The sequence below is a fragment of the Natrix helvetica genome, assembly GCF_964273705.1.
Source record: "Natrix helvetica genome assembly, chromosome: 4".
Lineage (NCBI taxonomy): Eukaryota > Metazoa > Chordata > Lepidosauria > Squamata > Natricidae > Natrix > Natrix helvetica.
Window position 1 is genome coordinate 20,963,487 of NC_138550.1, and position 18,096 is coordinate 20,981,582.

The 18,096-nt window shown below is 42.5% G+C and overlaps 1 protein-coding gene across 1 annotated transcript in view; it reads right to left on the reverse strand.

The window, feature by feature from the left end:
- The window catches only part of LATS2 (large tumor suppressor kinase 2), a 55,206-nt gene extending 38,930 nt beyond the window's left edge, over window positions 1–16,276 (reverse strand). The window contains exons 1-2 of the mRNA XM_081951665.1: window positions 15,875–16,276; window positions 2,665–3,422 (exon numbers count right to left, since the gene is read on the reverse strand). Of these exons, the coding sequence (XP_081807791.1) occupies window positions 2,665–3,006 (342 nt within the window). The 5' untranslated portion in view covers window positions 3,007–3,422; window positions 15,875–16,276. The remainder of the gene's footprint in view (window positions 1–2,664; window positions 3,423–15,874) is intronic.
- Between the last annotated feature and the right edge of the window lie 1,820 nt (window positions 16,277–18,096).

Sequence of the window (18,096 nt, forward strand, 5' to 3'; positions counted from 1 at the left end):
AAATTAAAATGCTGAAAGCTACTATCTATAACTGCACACAGCATTCCACATTTAATAGCCTGCGGTGCTTCTAAATGGCTTACTGATCTGCAAGAAACACATCTGGCTTGTGCTCCACTCTTTCTTGAAAGGCTGCAACAAGCACTCTCAAGCTAAGCAAATTTTGTTTACCAGTTGGATAGGCCACTAACAGCATTTCTGGCTTCATATTTTTTAAATGAGCAAGGTCATGCCTTTTGGTATGAAGTTGTACAAGTTCTGGGACTATCTTATAATCATTGAAAGAGTAACATCTAAAGCAGTGTGAGCTTCATGCAGATATTACTAAGAGAGTAAAATTAATTGTTGTGGTTTTATAAAGACTTTCTTAGTAGATAGTTATACAGATAAAATTTAAAATACTTAAGAGACTGGGCTCACATACAGGATTATGCGATACCCCGCCTAACTATGCTTTGCTAAATAAGCCACAACTATCTGGGATCATACCTAATGCTAATCATAAGTGACAGTTTACCAACCACAATGCCTGGGTTAACACAACAGGCCACTTCACACAATGTGGGAACAGTTGCAACATTTATGAAGCAATTCAATAAATGGTTAAAAAAAAACATTATTTTTCAACAAATGATTGCTTGGCTTCAGTGTTAAACTTTCAACTGCAGTCATAAAATTTTCAGAGCATTCTAGTTGTTGGATTTATAACCCCAGGTTTTGCAGTGTTTACATCACATGACTTTCAATAAATCTGAAAGAACTGAGGACTAGGCAAAAAGCAAACGCAAAAACAACATTCCCCCCCCAACATTCCCCCCCCCCCCCAAATCTAGCCACAGTGCTTTTAAGAGCGTTTTTCAGGAAGTGTCAGAGGGTGTATTTCTCTTTAGTTCAGTAGTACAGTTTTTACGTAGAAGTGTATGATGTGTGGACTTCAACTTCTACAGTAGTGTTGGCAAACCTTTTCAGCACCAAGTCACATTCTGGCGCGCATACGCACACAAAGACCAGCTGGCCAGTGCGAAACCGGAAGTCCCAGCACGCACATGCATACCAGGGAGCTTTGAGTTTTTCCTGCTCACACCCATGCAAAGACCAGCTGGCCGGTGCGCATATGTGTGCTGGAACCCGGAAGAGAAATGGGCAACGGTTGCTGTGCCTGCATGCCATAGGTTCGCCATCATGGTCCTAGAGTTCCTCAGACAATGGGACTCTGGGAGTTCAAATCCACATATTTTAAAAGTTGCTAAATCGAAAAAGCAGTGATGGAGAAGATTCCAAATGTAATCCTTTGGATCTCTGTAGAGCAAGATTTTGCCTTGGACTGCATGGGAGCAGATTTGGAGCACCTCGTTTTGAATGGTTAAGGATAAAGAACGGCTTCTGAAACAGCCACACAAGCCTGGAAAATAGTGCAAGCTTGGACTATAAGACAGAGCTGCTTTAACATTCTGAAAGAAGACGCTTTTGTGCAAGCTCTCCTTATTTATGAAGCATCTTTCAGGATCAGAAAGATTATAGCAGGGGTGTCCAAACTTGAGAACTTTAAGACTTGTGGACTTCAATTCCCAGAATTCCCCAGCCAGCATGGCTGGCTGGGGAATTCTGGGAATTGAAGTCCACAAGTCTTAAAGTTCCCAAGTTTGGACACCCCTGGATTATAGACTGACATTCTGGAGTTGGGAAACAAATCAAAGGTTGGTAAAACAATGTTGGATTAGCTGGATCAAAGGCTTGATTTAGTATCAGGCAGATTCCTACAAAGCAGAATTAATCCTATGCAGTGAAAAATGCTTCCTCTGATCACCATTACTCAAAGATATTTAGGAGTTCAAAGGAATGTAGAATGTTCAATTTTGGGGAAAGCAGTAATAGTCCAAAACTACTGATTATCAGCCAGGTACAAAACACAATGGCTTGGTTCACAACTCCAACATTATCCAAAATCTTCAAATTGATGGTTGTAATATACAGAGCCTGTATTCACATATGACATGAAGTAGCCTGATTATTGTTGGCTTGGAATGCTGTTTCTCCCCTAACATTGTGATTTACAAACTAGGGTTTATGACTATAGGCCAGCTCATGACCTACAGGCTACAAGCAGCTGTCAGCCCCATTTGGTTACAGCATCCTACATTTCTCCAATAGGCAAACTGTCAGATTTTGAATGATGAATTTTTACTACTGTTTTCACTGAAATGAAGCTTAAAAGGGGTGCATTAAATTCCACATTCATTTGGGCTCTTAAGGCTTCCAGAAAACCTTGCAAAAAAAAAAAAGTTAAAATGAAAATATTTGGCTGTTCATCTGGTGCAGTTAAGAACATGAAGCCTTCACAGATCAACATCATAATTTTAAAAGTGTGGCCCCTTGGCCAAAAAAGGTGTTTATCTCTAGTAGTTTATCTATTCCTACGGTATGAAGTGTGACCTAATGAGTTACGGCCTACTCAACAAACTCTGATTAGCAAACCGTGGGATGATCGCCAAGCATATGAAATGGCAATAGGACCATAGAACAAAAGTCATATCCTAAATCAATGCACTAAATGTACTGAACAGCAGCTTAATTGCCCACTTGTAATTCCAATATATCCAGAAGTCAACACAACCTGCACAGAATGGGCCTTCTGGCCCATCTCCCCTGTAAATGCATACTCACCTGGTCGCATCCTGCATTTACCAGTTCCTGCAACATTTGTCTATTGACTTCAACAACTGCCGAGGTAGTGCCCAACTCATTAGCAAAGGGCAATAGAGAATATCTGATTTCTCGCAATGCTTTCTGGTAATTTCCAAATTTGGCAGCCGGTCGGATTTGCTGCTGTCTGGCAGCATCCTTTCCTACTAGAATTTTAGAGTCCAGAGAACTTTCACTGCTTGGTCCAATGGGTAATCCCTGACTAGAAGCTTTGGCAGGCTGTTTCAGACCTTCCCTGATCTCCTGTAATCTTTGTCTGCTGTTCCCAGAGTAAGTAGTAGCAGGGAAAGTCTTTGGCCTCATGGTTAATCCAATGTCGTTTCAGCATCAATACCAACTTCTTTTGCATATAACCAAAGGGATGTGGATATTCAGTGTCGTTCTTCTGGAAGGTATCAGTTTGTTATAAAACATTATTCCCTGAAATCAATTCACAGGCAGGTGGCAAACCTCCACAGCAAATCTTGTCACTTTTCCCAGTCTCTGGAACACAGAAGGATCAATAGTCATGGAGCAGTAGCTGATATCCTTTCTCTTCAGCCCAGTTTTTATAGTTCCTATGGTCAGACACAAATCCTAAAAACCTCTTGCTGATTTTTAAAAAATAACAAGAGTTGGAAGGGATCTTGGAGGCTTTCTAGTCCAACCCCCTGCTCAAGCTGAAAGCCTATACCATTTCAGACAAATGGTTTTCCAATCTCTTCTTTTCTCTCCAGTGTCTGAAAGAAAAAAGAACAAAGATACTGTTATGCAAGTCGTACTTTAATTTTTTTTCTTAATGTATTCCTTAAGAATTACCTGGAATTACCTTGCTTTTATTTATATAGTAATTGTTTTATAAAACCAAAATCAATAAATAATAAAATATTAAAACTATGCAGGATATAAAACATCCTCGGTTAGATTCAACCATAACATTTCATATTACACCAATTCAGCACTAAACACAGTTTTTTTTTAAAAACCACATGTAAGAAATTCTTAATCTTTTTGTTTAACAGCATTACATGTTAGAGGAAGCAGATTAGAAGGAAATTCTAAAGAAATGAAATAACAAAAACAGGCAGTTCAAGGTTGAAAGTAGAACAAGGAACCTTATGTTTTAAACCTAATCTATGAAGACTAGATCACTGCACAAATCACTTACGGGAGTTTCCCAGAGAAAATGATCCTGAGATTTCCCCCACCCTCCCCACCCTTCATATTGTCTTTAGTTTAGGGGAAGAATATTGGAGTTCATTTCATCAATGGCAATAATGAGAGAACCACAGGAATGGATCCAATCCCTTTACAAGTCATTGGGTTCATTTTTCTGATCTGGAATTGTTTTTCCAGCAGTTGAGAATGGGCACCGACTTTTATAGTTTACAGTCTGCAACACAAAATGAACAGGACTGGGGGAAAAGGCAAGTTGCTCAAAAGCAAGTTATGGGGGAATGGAATGCAGTGGGGACTGAAGCGTGATGAGATAAATTGCTATGCAGCAAGATGACCAGGAAATTTGCACTCCTCCACCTTGCAACATGGTACAATAGTTCAGTCATAATACTCATAAACATACAGGGACCTAGTGGGACAAAGCATATTGGCTGTTCCCAGAAAGAAATGGGATCATCTAAAAGGAATGAATAATGAAAGATGAAGCACACAGAGACCAGACCAGAAAAGTTGGAATAAAGAAGTCTTCAAGAAGCATGATGAACCAAAGACACACATACACCAGATCTGTGGTGGGATTATTATTTTTTTATTACCAGTTCTGTGGGCGTGGCTCGGTGTGCATGGCAGGGGAAGGATACTGCAAAATCCCCATTCCCTCCCGATGGGGGCGAGGCCAGTCAGAGGTGGTATTTACCAGTTCTCTGAACTACTCAAAATTTTCGCTAACAGTTCTCCAGAACTGGTCAGAACCTGCTGAATACCACCTCTACACCAAATGCTCAGAAACCACAAGATGACAACTTCTTGAAGAAAGCAAGGTTGATGCAGTAGTTAAAAGCAAAGGCTTGGACAGTTTTTTGGGGGGGAGGGGGAGGGGAAATCCATCCAAGCATTCATGAAAAGGTAGATCAATAAAGCAGAACTGCTTCATTCCTTCTTTACAACTGTCTTTATACACAAGGGGAAAAAAACAGCCCAGCCTATGAAAAGCAGCACTGTGGGAGACAGAACAGGAATACAAGTCAAAAAATATTTCTAAAAAAAAAATGGTAAGAGAACATCTATCCACTTTGGATGAGTTCAAATTGTCAGGACCAGATAGTTGATATCCCAGGGTACTGAAGGAGCTGGCACATATGATCATGGAACCACTGAATAAAATCTTTCATAGTTCCTGGAGCACAGGGGAACTGTTAGACAATCAGAAAAAAAGCTGCTGTGATTCCAATCTTCATAAAAAGTAGTTCCAGGAAACTATAGACCAATCAGCATGAATCAGTACTTGAGTAAACCCTCGAAAAGATAAGAAAGTAGAGGATCTGTGAGAAATGAACAAGATGATTGAAAGAAACCTGTATGGGTTTGTTAAAAACAGGTCATGCCAAGCAGACCTTATTGCCTTCTTTTGATAAAGTGACTAAATTAGTGGATCAAGGAAATGCTGTGCATACAATATACTTAGACTTCAATAAGGTATTTGATAAAATAGACCACTGTCTTAGTAAGACAGAACAATGGGATAGACATTACCACCACTAGATAGATTTGCACTTGGCTGACCAACTGCACACAGCATATGCTTCTCAACAGAACTACATCTATGTGGAGAGAAGCATGCAGTGGGATACCTCAAGGTTCTGTCTTGGGCCCAGTGCTCTTCATAAATTATCTAGGTGAGGGACACTCATCAAATTTGTAGATGATATCAAGCTTGGGTGTGACTTATAATAGTTTGGAAGACGGACTTAAGATTCAGAAGGATCTTGACAGACTTGAGCATTGGACCCATCCAGCAAGATGCAATGATGACAGTTTACAATGTCAGCCTATTGCTGCTCTATATAGCACTGGTAAGGCCACACTTGGGAATATTGTGTCCAGTTCTGGTCACCATGGTACAAAAAAAGATACGACGCCCTAGAAAGAGTGTAGAGAAGAGCAACAAAGGTGATTTGGCTCTGAAGCTAAACTATACAATGATGACTAAGGGAACAAGGTATCTTCAGCCTAACAAAGAGAAGCGTTGGGGTTACATGATAGCTGACTTCCAACACTTGAAAGGAATGTTATATGGAAGAGGGGGTAAATTTGTTCTCCAACCGAGGGCAGGACAAAAAACAACGGGTAGAAGCTCATCAGAGAGATATCCAACCTGGAACTAAGGAGGAATTTCCTGAGAGTGGGAATGACTAATTAATGGAAGAGGTTGCCTTCCAGAATCATGGGTGCTTCATTGCTAGAGGTTTTCAAGAAAGATTGGACAATCATTTGTCTGGAATGGAATAAAGCCTCATTCCACAAGGGGGTTGGAACTAGAAGATCTCCAAGATCCCTTCCAGCCCTATAATTCAATGATTCTATGACTTAGGATCCCTAATTTCAAGCCATGTAGTATCTTATTTCTTCTGTGCTGCAACCTACAGTATGTATTTTCAGCATTTTGATGCTCTCATGAAATTCCCATTTACCGGTACTTATGTAGGAGATTGTTCCAGAGCCAAATGCATGGTTAGGATCCTGATGCCAGAGCCAATGTATACAGAACTTCGTCTTTCAATTAAGAACAAAAAAGAATCTTTGCAGTTCTATTAAGACTTATGTGTTCATTATCATTCTTATACATTCATCGTAATTTGTAGAGCAAAAGAGATTTTCCTGCAGTCTATTTAACAATACAATACCAGGCAGCTTAGAAATAATATTTCTAAGCAGGAAATATACAAAACAAAATTAAGTATTTAAACATTTTTCCTCTCTAGCCATGCCGAAGAATGGGAATAAACCACAACCATTTCTGTCACTGCTTTGGAAAGGAGGCATATTTTCATTCCAGTTCTTACAACTCAGATTTTTTTGCAAAATGGAAAGCCCCTTTTCTTCTATAAATAGCTACAACAACCACATGTATACTGAAAGAATATAAAGATCAGCCACACACATTTATTTTACAATAACTGAGTATAGATATTAAATTTTGGGAAGCATATATTCCTCTTCCAAATCACCAATTAAAATATATTAAAAAGTACAGTACCATGAACTATAATATAAGCTATTAAATCTAATTCTTTAAAAAAAATCAAAAACTCCTTCAACTCATACTTGACTCTTGTAAATCCATACGTTTTCTTGGTGATAATACAAAGGTATTTTGTCATTCCCTTCTTTTTGGATGCATTTTCAATTAGTCCAAAGCCCTCATCATATTCACCAGGAGTTTATTCTCCGCGTAAAATGTCCGACTCAACTTAGCTTCTCAGCCCAGACAAGAGTCATCAAATGTTGTTATCTGGTGAAACATAATGTCTAGGGCAAATTTGAAAAGTACATTGAAGTTCTGAAAGCAAATATACATTTTAATTCATTTCAAAACAGATTAAGAGGAACATCTGGGAATAGAATGTACTCCTCAGGTCTAAATAGATGTAGTTTAGGACTTACTGTACATCAACAAGAATTCTTGACTCCCAATGTTTTAGCATTACTAAATAAAACCATTAAAAAAAAGGTTTCTGACATGGGGAGGCAACCTTAAATGAGCGTGCTCACAGTAAAAAAATGACAATAATGGTTCTCTTATCTTATTTGTAATCTTTGACCAAGTCTTTAGAAAAATCTCCTGGATACTTTGAAAAGTGCATATTAGAATTCCTGATCTGTTGTTGACGCAGATACAGATTTGTACATTTGGTGTAGGATCCATGGATTGAAATTTCCCCATCCTACCATTACTTTTCACCTAGCTGAGCTCTGCATCCAAATTTGGGATTCTAAAAAAAAATATCATAATCCCCATAAACCACAGCTTGTCTGATTATTGCCAGCGCTGGATTCAATCACTGTGACATTCATGCAAGATCAGAACAGTTTTGATAGTTTAGAATTGCATGGACTTCTTGAAAAGGAGGTTTTGTGCCTCCATGACCTAAGGAGTTATCAAAGAAATATGAACATTAAACAGGCAGAATGTTTCACTACATCCCACTTACATCCAAGAAGCTTTAGAAAAGGAGGCAGTCTCAACAATATGATACAGACACCTTCTTCATTGCTTATCTTGACTACTTAAAATTCTTTTACCCTGAATCTGGCAATTACAATACTATCTAGCGGCTAATGTATAACTTACATGTTGCAACCCTCACCTTGTAATTTACTAAAGATTTTCTCAGTAGAACATAGAAAGCCATATCTGACATTAAATGAATTTCATAAAGCTCCTTATCACAATTTCCACCAGAGGTAAGGAATCTTATTTTGTATGTTGCAGGAACTACCTAATTCTTCAGCAAAGGCAATTACTTAAAACAGCAGATTCTGAAGAGTGGGAATTAGGCAGAGCTGTGTGTCCTATATGACCCACATATTTAGAGTCTGAAGCAGAAGTAGACATTTTCCTACTCTCTAGATGCCTTGAATTTAACTTTTAGCACCTGTCATACTAAACTGGCAAGAGTTGATTTCTAAAATACCTAGAGAACAATCAATACAATATAATCAATATTGTTGTTAGTTGTGAAGTCGTGTCCGTCCCATCGCAACCCCATGGACAACATTCCTCCAGGCCTTCCTATCCTCTACCATCCTCTGGAATCCATTTACGCTCACGCCTACTGCTTCGGTGTCTCCCTCCAGCCACTTCATTCTCTGTCGTCCCCTTTGTCTTTTGCCTTCAATCTTTCCCAATCTTTCCCAGCATTAAGCTCTTCTCCAGTGAGTCCTTCCTTCCCATTAGGTGGCCAAAGTATTTGAGTTTCATTTTCAGGATCTGGCCTTCTAAAGAGCAGACAGGATTGATCTCCTCTAGGACTGATTCGTTTGATCACCTTGGCAGTCCAAGGGACTCCCAGGAGTCTTCTCCAGCACCATAGTTCAAAGGCCTCAATTATTTGGCGCTCAGCCTTTCTTATAGTCCATTTTTTACAGCCATATATTGCAACTGGGAAAACCATAGACTTGACTATACACACTTTTGCTGGCAGAGTGATGTCTCTGCTCTTTGGTATGCTATCGTCAATATTAGTAGAGCAAAATAAAACACAAAATGAAAAAATGGCATAAGTTGCCTTTGAGCATGAAAAACATTATCTATATTCTAAATTCTACCATAACATTTTCCTGTATTCTTCTCAATACGTCTACATTTTATTTCACATATAATCAATGTTTGCTACCATCAGTTTAGCCTGCAATCTTCATCCAAGACAAAGTTTATAAGTGTTTTTTTTTAAATAAGGAATGCTATAATTTAATTTTTGATATTCTTTTAGCATTTTATATATGCTCAGGGACACATCTCCTGATAAGGACTCCTGCTATTTCAATTCTCCATGAATAAGCCAGTCCTCATTAAGATGGAGAAAAGTATTCCTCAAAAGGACTACTGTAAATTCTTGAGGAAGATCAAACTATGCTATACAACTAGTTGTTACATATTCAGTAAAGAAACTATGCTCCATTTCAGATATAAACTGTGAGAGGTATCTTGGAGTCCTGGTGGACAATCACTTAAATATGAGCCAGCAATGTGCTGCAGCTGCCAAAAAAGCCAACAGAGTCCTAGGCTGCATTAACAGAAGTATAGAATCAAGATCATACAAGTGTTAATACCATGTTGTAATGCCTTGATAAGCCACACTTCGAATATTGAATCCAGTTTAAGTTACCATGATATAAAAAGAAGGTTGAGACTCTGGAGATAAGAGCAACAAAGATGATTAGGGGACAGGAGGATAAAACATATGAAGAACAGTTGCAGGAATTGAACATGTCTAGCCTAGGGAAAAGAACAACTGGGGCAACATGGTAACAGTGTTCCAGTATCTAAGGGGCAGCCCCAAAAAGAAGGGGTCAACCTCCAATTCTCCAAAGCACGCGAGGGCAGGATAAGAAGCAATGAATGGAAACTAATCAAGGAGAAATTTCCAGACAGTTAGAATAATTAATCGGTGGGATGGCTTGCTTCCAAAAGTTGTGAGTGTTCCAACAGAGGTTTTTAAGAAGGGTTTGAACAACCATTTGTCTGAAATGGTACAGGGTTTCCTGCCGGAGCAAGGGATTGGACTAGAAGATTTCCAAAATCCCTTCCAACTCTGTTGTTTTGTTAAATTATCACTGTTAAGAAATATGCCAGAACTAATTTATGATAGGTTTCTCTATCTGCAGCTTCAACCAGTTAAGAGTAATAATGACTTTTAACATACAACATGATGAATTTGTCTTCATTGGTTTCTTATTCATATTAGTAAGAAGCATACGCAATAATAAGATCATTTACTTTTCACGGATTGCCAATGGAATTCCAAGAAGATTATTTTAATGCGCATGGGTTTATTTCACTGGAAACTAGAATTGAAATATTCCCAAAGCAATCTTCCAGAGAAAAAATTACTATGCAGTCAGAAATTTAACAACACAGTACAGTAATGCACTATGCAAAGAGCATTTATGGTTTTCGTTACCAATCTAGGTAATATGCCCTCTTTTAAAACAGGAAAGTTTATGCATAGCCTCCTACCTGATGTTTCTCACCTTGCCCTTCCATTACATCCCCCCTCCACCCGCAAGCCCTGTGCTACACAATTCTGCAATTTGCATTTGCAAATTTGCCAAATCAGTTTAATGGCATTCTAATTGCTGCTACATTACATTCATTTGTGTGTTTGACATATGGAGAGAGCAGAACATTGCACAATTCCCTTGGCACCTTGAAGAAAAAAAGGCTAAGTAACAGCCCAGTTATCCCAATGTGAACTTAATACAGACAAACAACTGCAATATCTTGGGTGCAAACCATTCCCACATGTCCCTAAAGACTTCACCTTTGGCCCAGCATAATTTGTCTGCAGAAAGAAAAATCTCATCTCTTGGAAGCATCACTCATAGAGTAAGGTAAGGACACAACAAATAGCAAAGACAAGCCCACACAAATCAAAGTCCCATACTGCAGACATGCATCAATCTGTGATTACTTCCTCATGAATTTCTGTTCTTTGGAACTGTTTCATAACATAACATAATCATATGAAGGTATCAGTTTTGTTGGCCTAAATTCTATTTTACATTTCAGTTTTCTATAGTTATATCAATTAAAATCACTCTGGTGCAATCTGATGCTGATATATTGTTCATTGGGTCAAGTTTAATATACTATAAAGGTGTTTATATTAATTTAATTCTGATGCTACCCGATTCTAACCAACTCTGGGTAGTTGGCAAGCATGTAGAAGCTTGTATTTTCATGGAACAATTATTGTCAATACTGAACTTTTCTTTCTGGAATTAAAATCAGCTGAATGCAGCAGACAACAACAAAAAAAACCCCTCATTTTGTGGCCAAAAACATTTTTGTAACATTAGTTTTCATAGGAAAGATTCATTAGCTACTTGCCTGAGTGTGATAAAACAGAACTGTTGACTATAAAAGGCCTTAATATATAAGATGAGCAATTTTTAAAAAATAAATAGTTGAAAAATTTGATCTACCTACTCTCAATAAAAGTCACCAGGGAAGGTCGAATTCTCAAGAGAAAACTAACTCTATTCAGGACATTCTAAAAATTATTGATGAAATATATGAAACTAAAAAATACTTATCCCTGAAGAACGGGAAACTAGTATTTATAAATGTCAAAATTAGCTTCCTCTCTTACCAAAGTTATCAATTATGTCCTAGCAGTCCCATATTTCTGTCCAATAGGGTATCATTTAACTTTTTATGATATCACTGCTGCTATTTCTCAAACTGCAAAAGAATTCCTCCTGCTCAATAACTTTGTCAGGGGAACAAAAGAAAGTCACATTTCTAACCATATAGACTTCACCTTCATATGGAATATAATAGGTTTAGCACCACATGTAGAAATGTCTATAGGGTAGAGTTATGCAAGAGGTTCTTTTCTGGGTCCAGTGTTCATTTTTATCAATAAGTTAGGCAAGGGGATGCTCAACAAATCTGCAGATGACACCAAGTTTGGTCAGGTTGTTAACAACATCACTAAAACCAGACTCCAAGTTTCAATATGACCCAGGTGGCTAGAAAGGCCCAACAGAGACGCCACTTCCTTAGGGTCTTGCAAAAAAAATAAAGTGAAACAACAACGGATTACCTCCTTTTACCGGTCCACAATAGAAAGCATCCTCACTCATTGTATTACGGTGTGGTATGCTGGCTTGACAGCCGGAGATAGAAAGACATTACAGAGGGTGGTGAGCACAGCACAAAACATTGTGGGCTGTTCCCTGATACCACTAGATAAGATCGCTAGGGCTTGCTGCTTTAAAAGAGTGAGGAAAATCCTCAGGAACTACTCACACTCTGGATAGCCCTTCTTTATTCTCCTACCATCTGGAAGGAGATATAGAAGCATAGGTAAAAACAGACTGAAGGACACTTTTTATCCATGGGCTGTCAGACTCCCGAATGAAAAACAACTCTACAATAATATAGTACAATTGACTTGCAGGCCGGAGCAACGTACAATAAGTTCACAATGGTGCAATAGGACTGGGTTATGCCCTTTGTTAGTAGAATTCACTGGACTAGGGATTTTTTGTCTTTCACTGTGAGTTGTATTGTGTTGGGAGGTGCACGAAGGGAGGCTCAGCCAATCTCACTGTACACATGTTGTACTCTGACAATAAAGGTTTGAAAAAGGGATTTTGAGAGACTTCCAACACTCTGCCCTATCCAACAAAATGCAGCTGCATGTCAAAAAAGATGCAAGGTTCTCCTACAGCTGCCCATGTAGCCAGTGCAATCTTGAGCTCTATTGGTAGAGGTATAAAGCCACAAGGGCCAGACTGTGTCTGCTCCTGTTTAACTTCTAAATGAAACTGCTTTGGGAGATGATCCATCACCATGGGGAGTGAGATATTGTCAGGAGGCTGATGACACTCAGTTGAACATCGCTGCCCATGGTGAGTTATGCAATGTTGCAACCACCTTCCCTTTGTGCCAGGAGGTTGTTGAGGAGCAACAGGCTAAACCTGAACGCTGGCAACACAGAAAGGCTTTGGGTTTGGGGCTCCTTGGCTCTGGAGGAATCCCATCTCTGATTATGGATGGGACTGCACTGCCCCAAATAGACACAGTCTGTAATCTAGGCATCTCCTGGAGTCACAACTCCTGCCCTTTGCAGAAGTTTAAGTTGTTTGCCAGTTATGCTTCTACTGAACCGATATGTCCTTCTCAGTCACGCATGTCCTAGTCACCTCTCATTTGGACTATAGCAGAGGTTGGGTTCCTACCGGTTCGGCCTGGATCAGCCAAACTGGTAGTAGTATGCTGGCCTGGGTCGCAGAACCAGCAGCGACCGAGGCTGGCCACACTCCTGAATTGGTTCCCCGGTTGCTGCCATCACAATCTTTTTTTTTAGTTCTGCGCATGCAGAAGAAGTTCCATTGAACTGCGCATGTGAGCACACATGAAGCATGCACATGAGCGAACCGGCTAGAACCCACCCCTGGACTATAGTAATGTGCTCTAAATGGTGTGGTCCTTGAAGAGTGTCCAGATGCTTCAAATGGTTCGAAATAATGCAGCCTGCACAGTTTTGTGCAAGTCTAGATTGGTGCATATGCCACCTCTTTTGCAGAAGCTGCATTGGTTGCTGATTTGATTCTGGGTGCAATTCAAGATTCTGGTTATCACCTTTAAAATCCTATATGATTTGGGGCCAGGTTAATACCTCTCTTACCTTTCTTCAGATACATTGATCTGACTCGCCGGGGTGGAAAGGCATGACATGTTACAGGTCCCATCTATTAAAAGGTAAAGGTTCCTCTGCCCATGTGTGCTAGTTGTTCTCAACTCTAGGGGGCAGTGCTCATCTCCATTTCTAAGCCAAAGAGCCAACGCTGTCCAAAGATGTCTCTGTGGTCATGTGGCCAGCATGACTAAATGTCAAAGGTGTACAAAGCACTGTTACCTTCCCACCAAAGATGGTCCCTAATTTTCTACTTGCATTTTTAAATGTGCTTTCGAATTGCTAGGTTGACAGAAGCTGGGACAAATAATGGGAACTCACTCCGTTACGCGGTGCTAGGGATTCAAACCGCTGAACTGCCAATCTTCTGATTGACAAGCTCAGCATCTTAGCCACTGAGCCACCACGTCCCATCTATTAGGGAAATACAATTGGTGGTACAAGCAAAGGGTCTTCTCAGTGGTAGTGTCCTCCCTATGGAGTACATTCCCACAGAGATAAGACCGCACCTAATTACTTTTCTGGGAAGCACTAAAGATATGGTACTATCTGTAGGCCTGAGGACCCCATAGGCTGATACAGAAAATCAAGTGGTTGATATGATTGTATTTGTTGCCACTAGGGAGGGTAAGGAGGGGATGTATAGGTTTGATGCTTTGAATTGTTTTAATGTTGTAAACTGGCTGAAGCCACCCCATGTGATTTGGATGGCTATATAAATCTGTAAGCAGATAAATAAATAAGTAAATGTGCAGGAATAGTTTTGCTTTAGGCTGCCCCCGTCAAATGACATCTGGAATACCATGTTCAGTTCCAGTTGCCATAATACAAGGATGCTGAGAAACTGGAAAGAGGGACAAAGACGCTGATGACTAAACCCTATGAAGATGGCTGAAAGAAACGATACCTTTAGCCTAAAAAAGAGCAGGCTCAGGGATGTTTGATAGCACTCTTTCAATACACAAAAAACGGTCACAAATCAGAGGGTGCACATTTATTCTCCAGACAGAGCACCTGAAAATGGGATAACTACTAGTGGGCAGGATAGGATAGGCTAACAAAAATCAGCTGGTGGGCAAACAGAGATCCAAACTTGAAATAAGGAAAAATTTCATGACCATGGGAATTATTAAGCAAGGGAACAGCCTCTCTCCTGGAGTGGTGCCTGGGGATTTTAAAAGTCATTTGTCTAGGTGCAACGAAGATTCCTGCCCAAGGCAAGGGCTGGACTAGAAGACCTCCAAGAGTCCCTTTCAACACTATGATTCTATGAAACACATGAGGCAATAAAAGAAAAAATCCATTTATAACCGTGGCTCATTCCCCCCTCCCCATCTTTCTCAACCTTCGCCCAGCGTCCCATCCAGGAAATATCAGCAAGGGGCGGTGGTCCTCAAGGCAACGGCGCCGGGACTGTCCTGCCCATTCCTCATGCTAACTCCCATCGACCCCAGAAGCCAAGCCAAGCCCAGGGAAGAGGCGGCGGCGGCGGCGGCGGCTCCTCCGACGGAAAGTTTAAGGACAGAGCGGAATAAGGCGCAGCTTCTTCCTTCAGCGGAGCGCGGGGCCTGACTGACTAAAAGCTGGAAAGTTTATTCGGCGTTGGCTGCGGCTCTTCCGGTGGGAGCAGCGAGAGGCCTTCAGCGCGGTCAGAGGAAGCGCTCGCTCCGGCCCAAGGGCGGCGGGCTCAGGAATGGCCAGGCACCCAAAACCTTTCGGCCCGATCCTTCAAACTCGTCGGGTTAAGAAAATGTCTCCTGGAAAGGCGCACTAAAACAACCACCCCGGAGAGGATGAAGCCCTCGATGCTTCTTTGGAGAATGAGCGAAGGTCCCTCGGCCACTCCTGTCCGCCAAGGGTTGCAAGACCGCGAACCTTTCGCACCGTCCTTTGGCGTCTGTTTCTTTTGTTTAAACCAGGGGTGTCCAAACTTGGGAACTTTAAGACTTGTGGACTTCAACTCCCAGAATTCCCCAGCCAGCCATGCTGGCTGGGGAATTCTGGGAGTTGAAGTCCACAAGTCTTAAAGTTCTGGGAGTTGAAGTCCACAAGTCTTAAAGTTCCCAAGTTTGGACACCCCTGGTTTAAAACACACACACACACACACAAAATCTCAGACACGTTGCGTTGTATAGGATCGGGCGGCGTGGAGTTCCACCTTGGGATTGTGCATTCACGGCACACAGAATTAAAATCATAAAAGCCACACTCTCGCACTCCGTACATTTTTAATCCGAAATAAACCTCCCCCCCCCCCCAAGACTGTTCAGATTCCGCCATGTTACGCTCGGAAAGGACCGGACCTCCTCCTAACACTACCGCCGGCTCGGACAGGTCGACTTGTAGGAGTGAATAAACACTTTCCAAGAAGCGTCGATCAACGGTTCCAACGTTTCCACAAGTCCCGCTACCGCATCCCTCCACTGAGCCTTGCACTTTTCGTTCGCGTGCAAAACGCTCCGTTTCCCCGCGGCACGCCCGTCTAGACAACGCTCCGCCGTCCCCATTCTCACGAGACGAAAACAAACGCGCATCCCCTGACATCCCAAAACGCTCCCTAGACGGGATCGGGCTGCACGCAGCGCCTTTCCAGACGGCTGCAGCGCCCGCCCGGGGGGACGCCGTCCGTCTGCCCCCGCGTTCTCAGCTAGAACTCGTTCTGGCGACACCGAAGGGCAGGCGAAGAGTTCGGCTTTCTCTTGGCCACACACACACAAAAAGGCAGGATGGAGGCAAAAGGGTTTTTCTGGTCGGCAACAATTTTTTTCCCCGCCGAGCCCGGGACAGAGAATAATAGATGTCCCAACTTTCGCCGAATATATAAGACCGGCCAATTTCAGCGGCCGAAGATCCGCCTTCCGAACGGCTGGGCCATTTTCCGCGTCCAGATTTGGCGGCGGGGTTGAGCGGACTTCATCTCAGCCTCAGAGGGCAACGGGTGGGTTTGGCCCGGGGGCCTCCAACGGCTGACCAGTCACGCCTATTTAAGAAGGCCGGCCGATCCGGCCCTTCTACCTCCTTCCATCCCGGAGTCCCTTCCCTTCCCAAGACTTACTCGGTTATTATCCCTGTCTTCCCCGGCCGTTCCTGCCCGCGACCCCGCCACTCCGTTTTCCGCTCCTCGGCCCCGGAGCTCCCTCTCCTCCGCGGCATGGGACCAACTTTGCTTTCCTGAACCTCTTCCAACTTCCAAGAAGTCACGGCTGCCCTTGGCCGGCTCCCCGACTCTCTTTGCCCGCCCCAAGCAATTAAGAGTAATTTTTTGCACCAGAGCCGAAGAAGCTCCCGGGGCCAAATGCCCCCCTCCCCTTTCCCAGAACGGTGCCCACCTTGGTCTTTAAACGAAGGACGGCAGAAAGCTGCAAAGGAGCAAAAGAAAGAGGGAGGGGGGGAACCAGCCTGCCCGCGCCACCCCCCCCGGGGGGAAACCCTGGCCCCACCCCTCCGCAGCCCTCGCACTAAGCAGGAACGGGGTTTCCCGTACTCACCCCCCCCCCCTTCTTTCTCCTTAACGCCCAATGGAAAGTCTGGGGGCAGCTTCCGCGACTCCCCTCCTGTGGCTGCTGCGGCGGCAGAGGCGGCGGCGTCCGCCTCCGGCGCGCGGCTCTCTCTCCATTCTCCTCTTTCCCACTCTCGGGCTCCGAATGCGGCGGCCGCGGGACACAGTTGGGACATTCGCTACATTGTTAGCATTCCACACGCCCCACGTGACCCGGGCTCGGCGTCATTCCATCTCCCTCCCTTTTCGCATACCAGCGGGGAGCGGGGCCGGCGGGAGGGGAGGGTGGCGAGATCGTGAGGTCCTGCCCGTCAAACACCGGCAGGGCGGAGCCAGCCGGAAAACGTCTGCCCCGCCCCCTTCGTGGCGCTCCGTTCTGAAGCAAAAAAAAAAAAAGGGGGGGGGCTTTTTGGGCGGTAAGAGCTTGGCTGAGGCAACGCCGTGAGGGCTCGTTGAGTCTGCCTGCGCGATTGCCGGATCGCTGCAAGCGTGAAAGGTTATAGCATATTGGGGTTTATCTTTATTTTATTTTTTTATAAATGAACTGACGTGGAGCCGCGTCAGTTCTTTTATAAAAATAAAACAAAGATAAACCCCAATATACTATAACCCGGACTCCCAGAACTGATTCCCTCACAGCTCAACCGAAACATGGTGCAAAACCAGCCGTTGGCTTTATCTAGCGTGGCTTACGGTTGAGTGTGTCAGTGCGATGTTGGCTTATTCAATAAATAAATAATGGTAAACAAAAAACCGGGGCTTCTTAGTGTGATGCTGGGTGAAACTAGACTCTGGTTTACTGACTGGTTCATACATGTTGCTTATCCAGAATGCGGTTTAGTTTTGAATTGCATGGGTGAACCTAACACATTTGCGGTTTTTAAGTTATGATTTATAAGACTATGAACTGATTTAATTTTGGCTTTTCCCGCAAAGTACTTGTCTAGCTCAGCAAACTGGGCAAGGTGTGATTCAGGGGTGAAGTTAATGAGCTGGTCTAGCCAGCTCAACAGGTCTATTCTAATG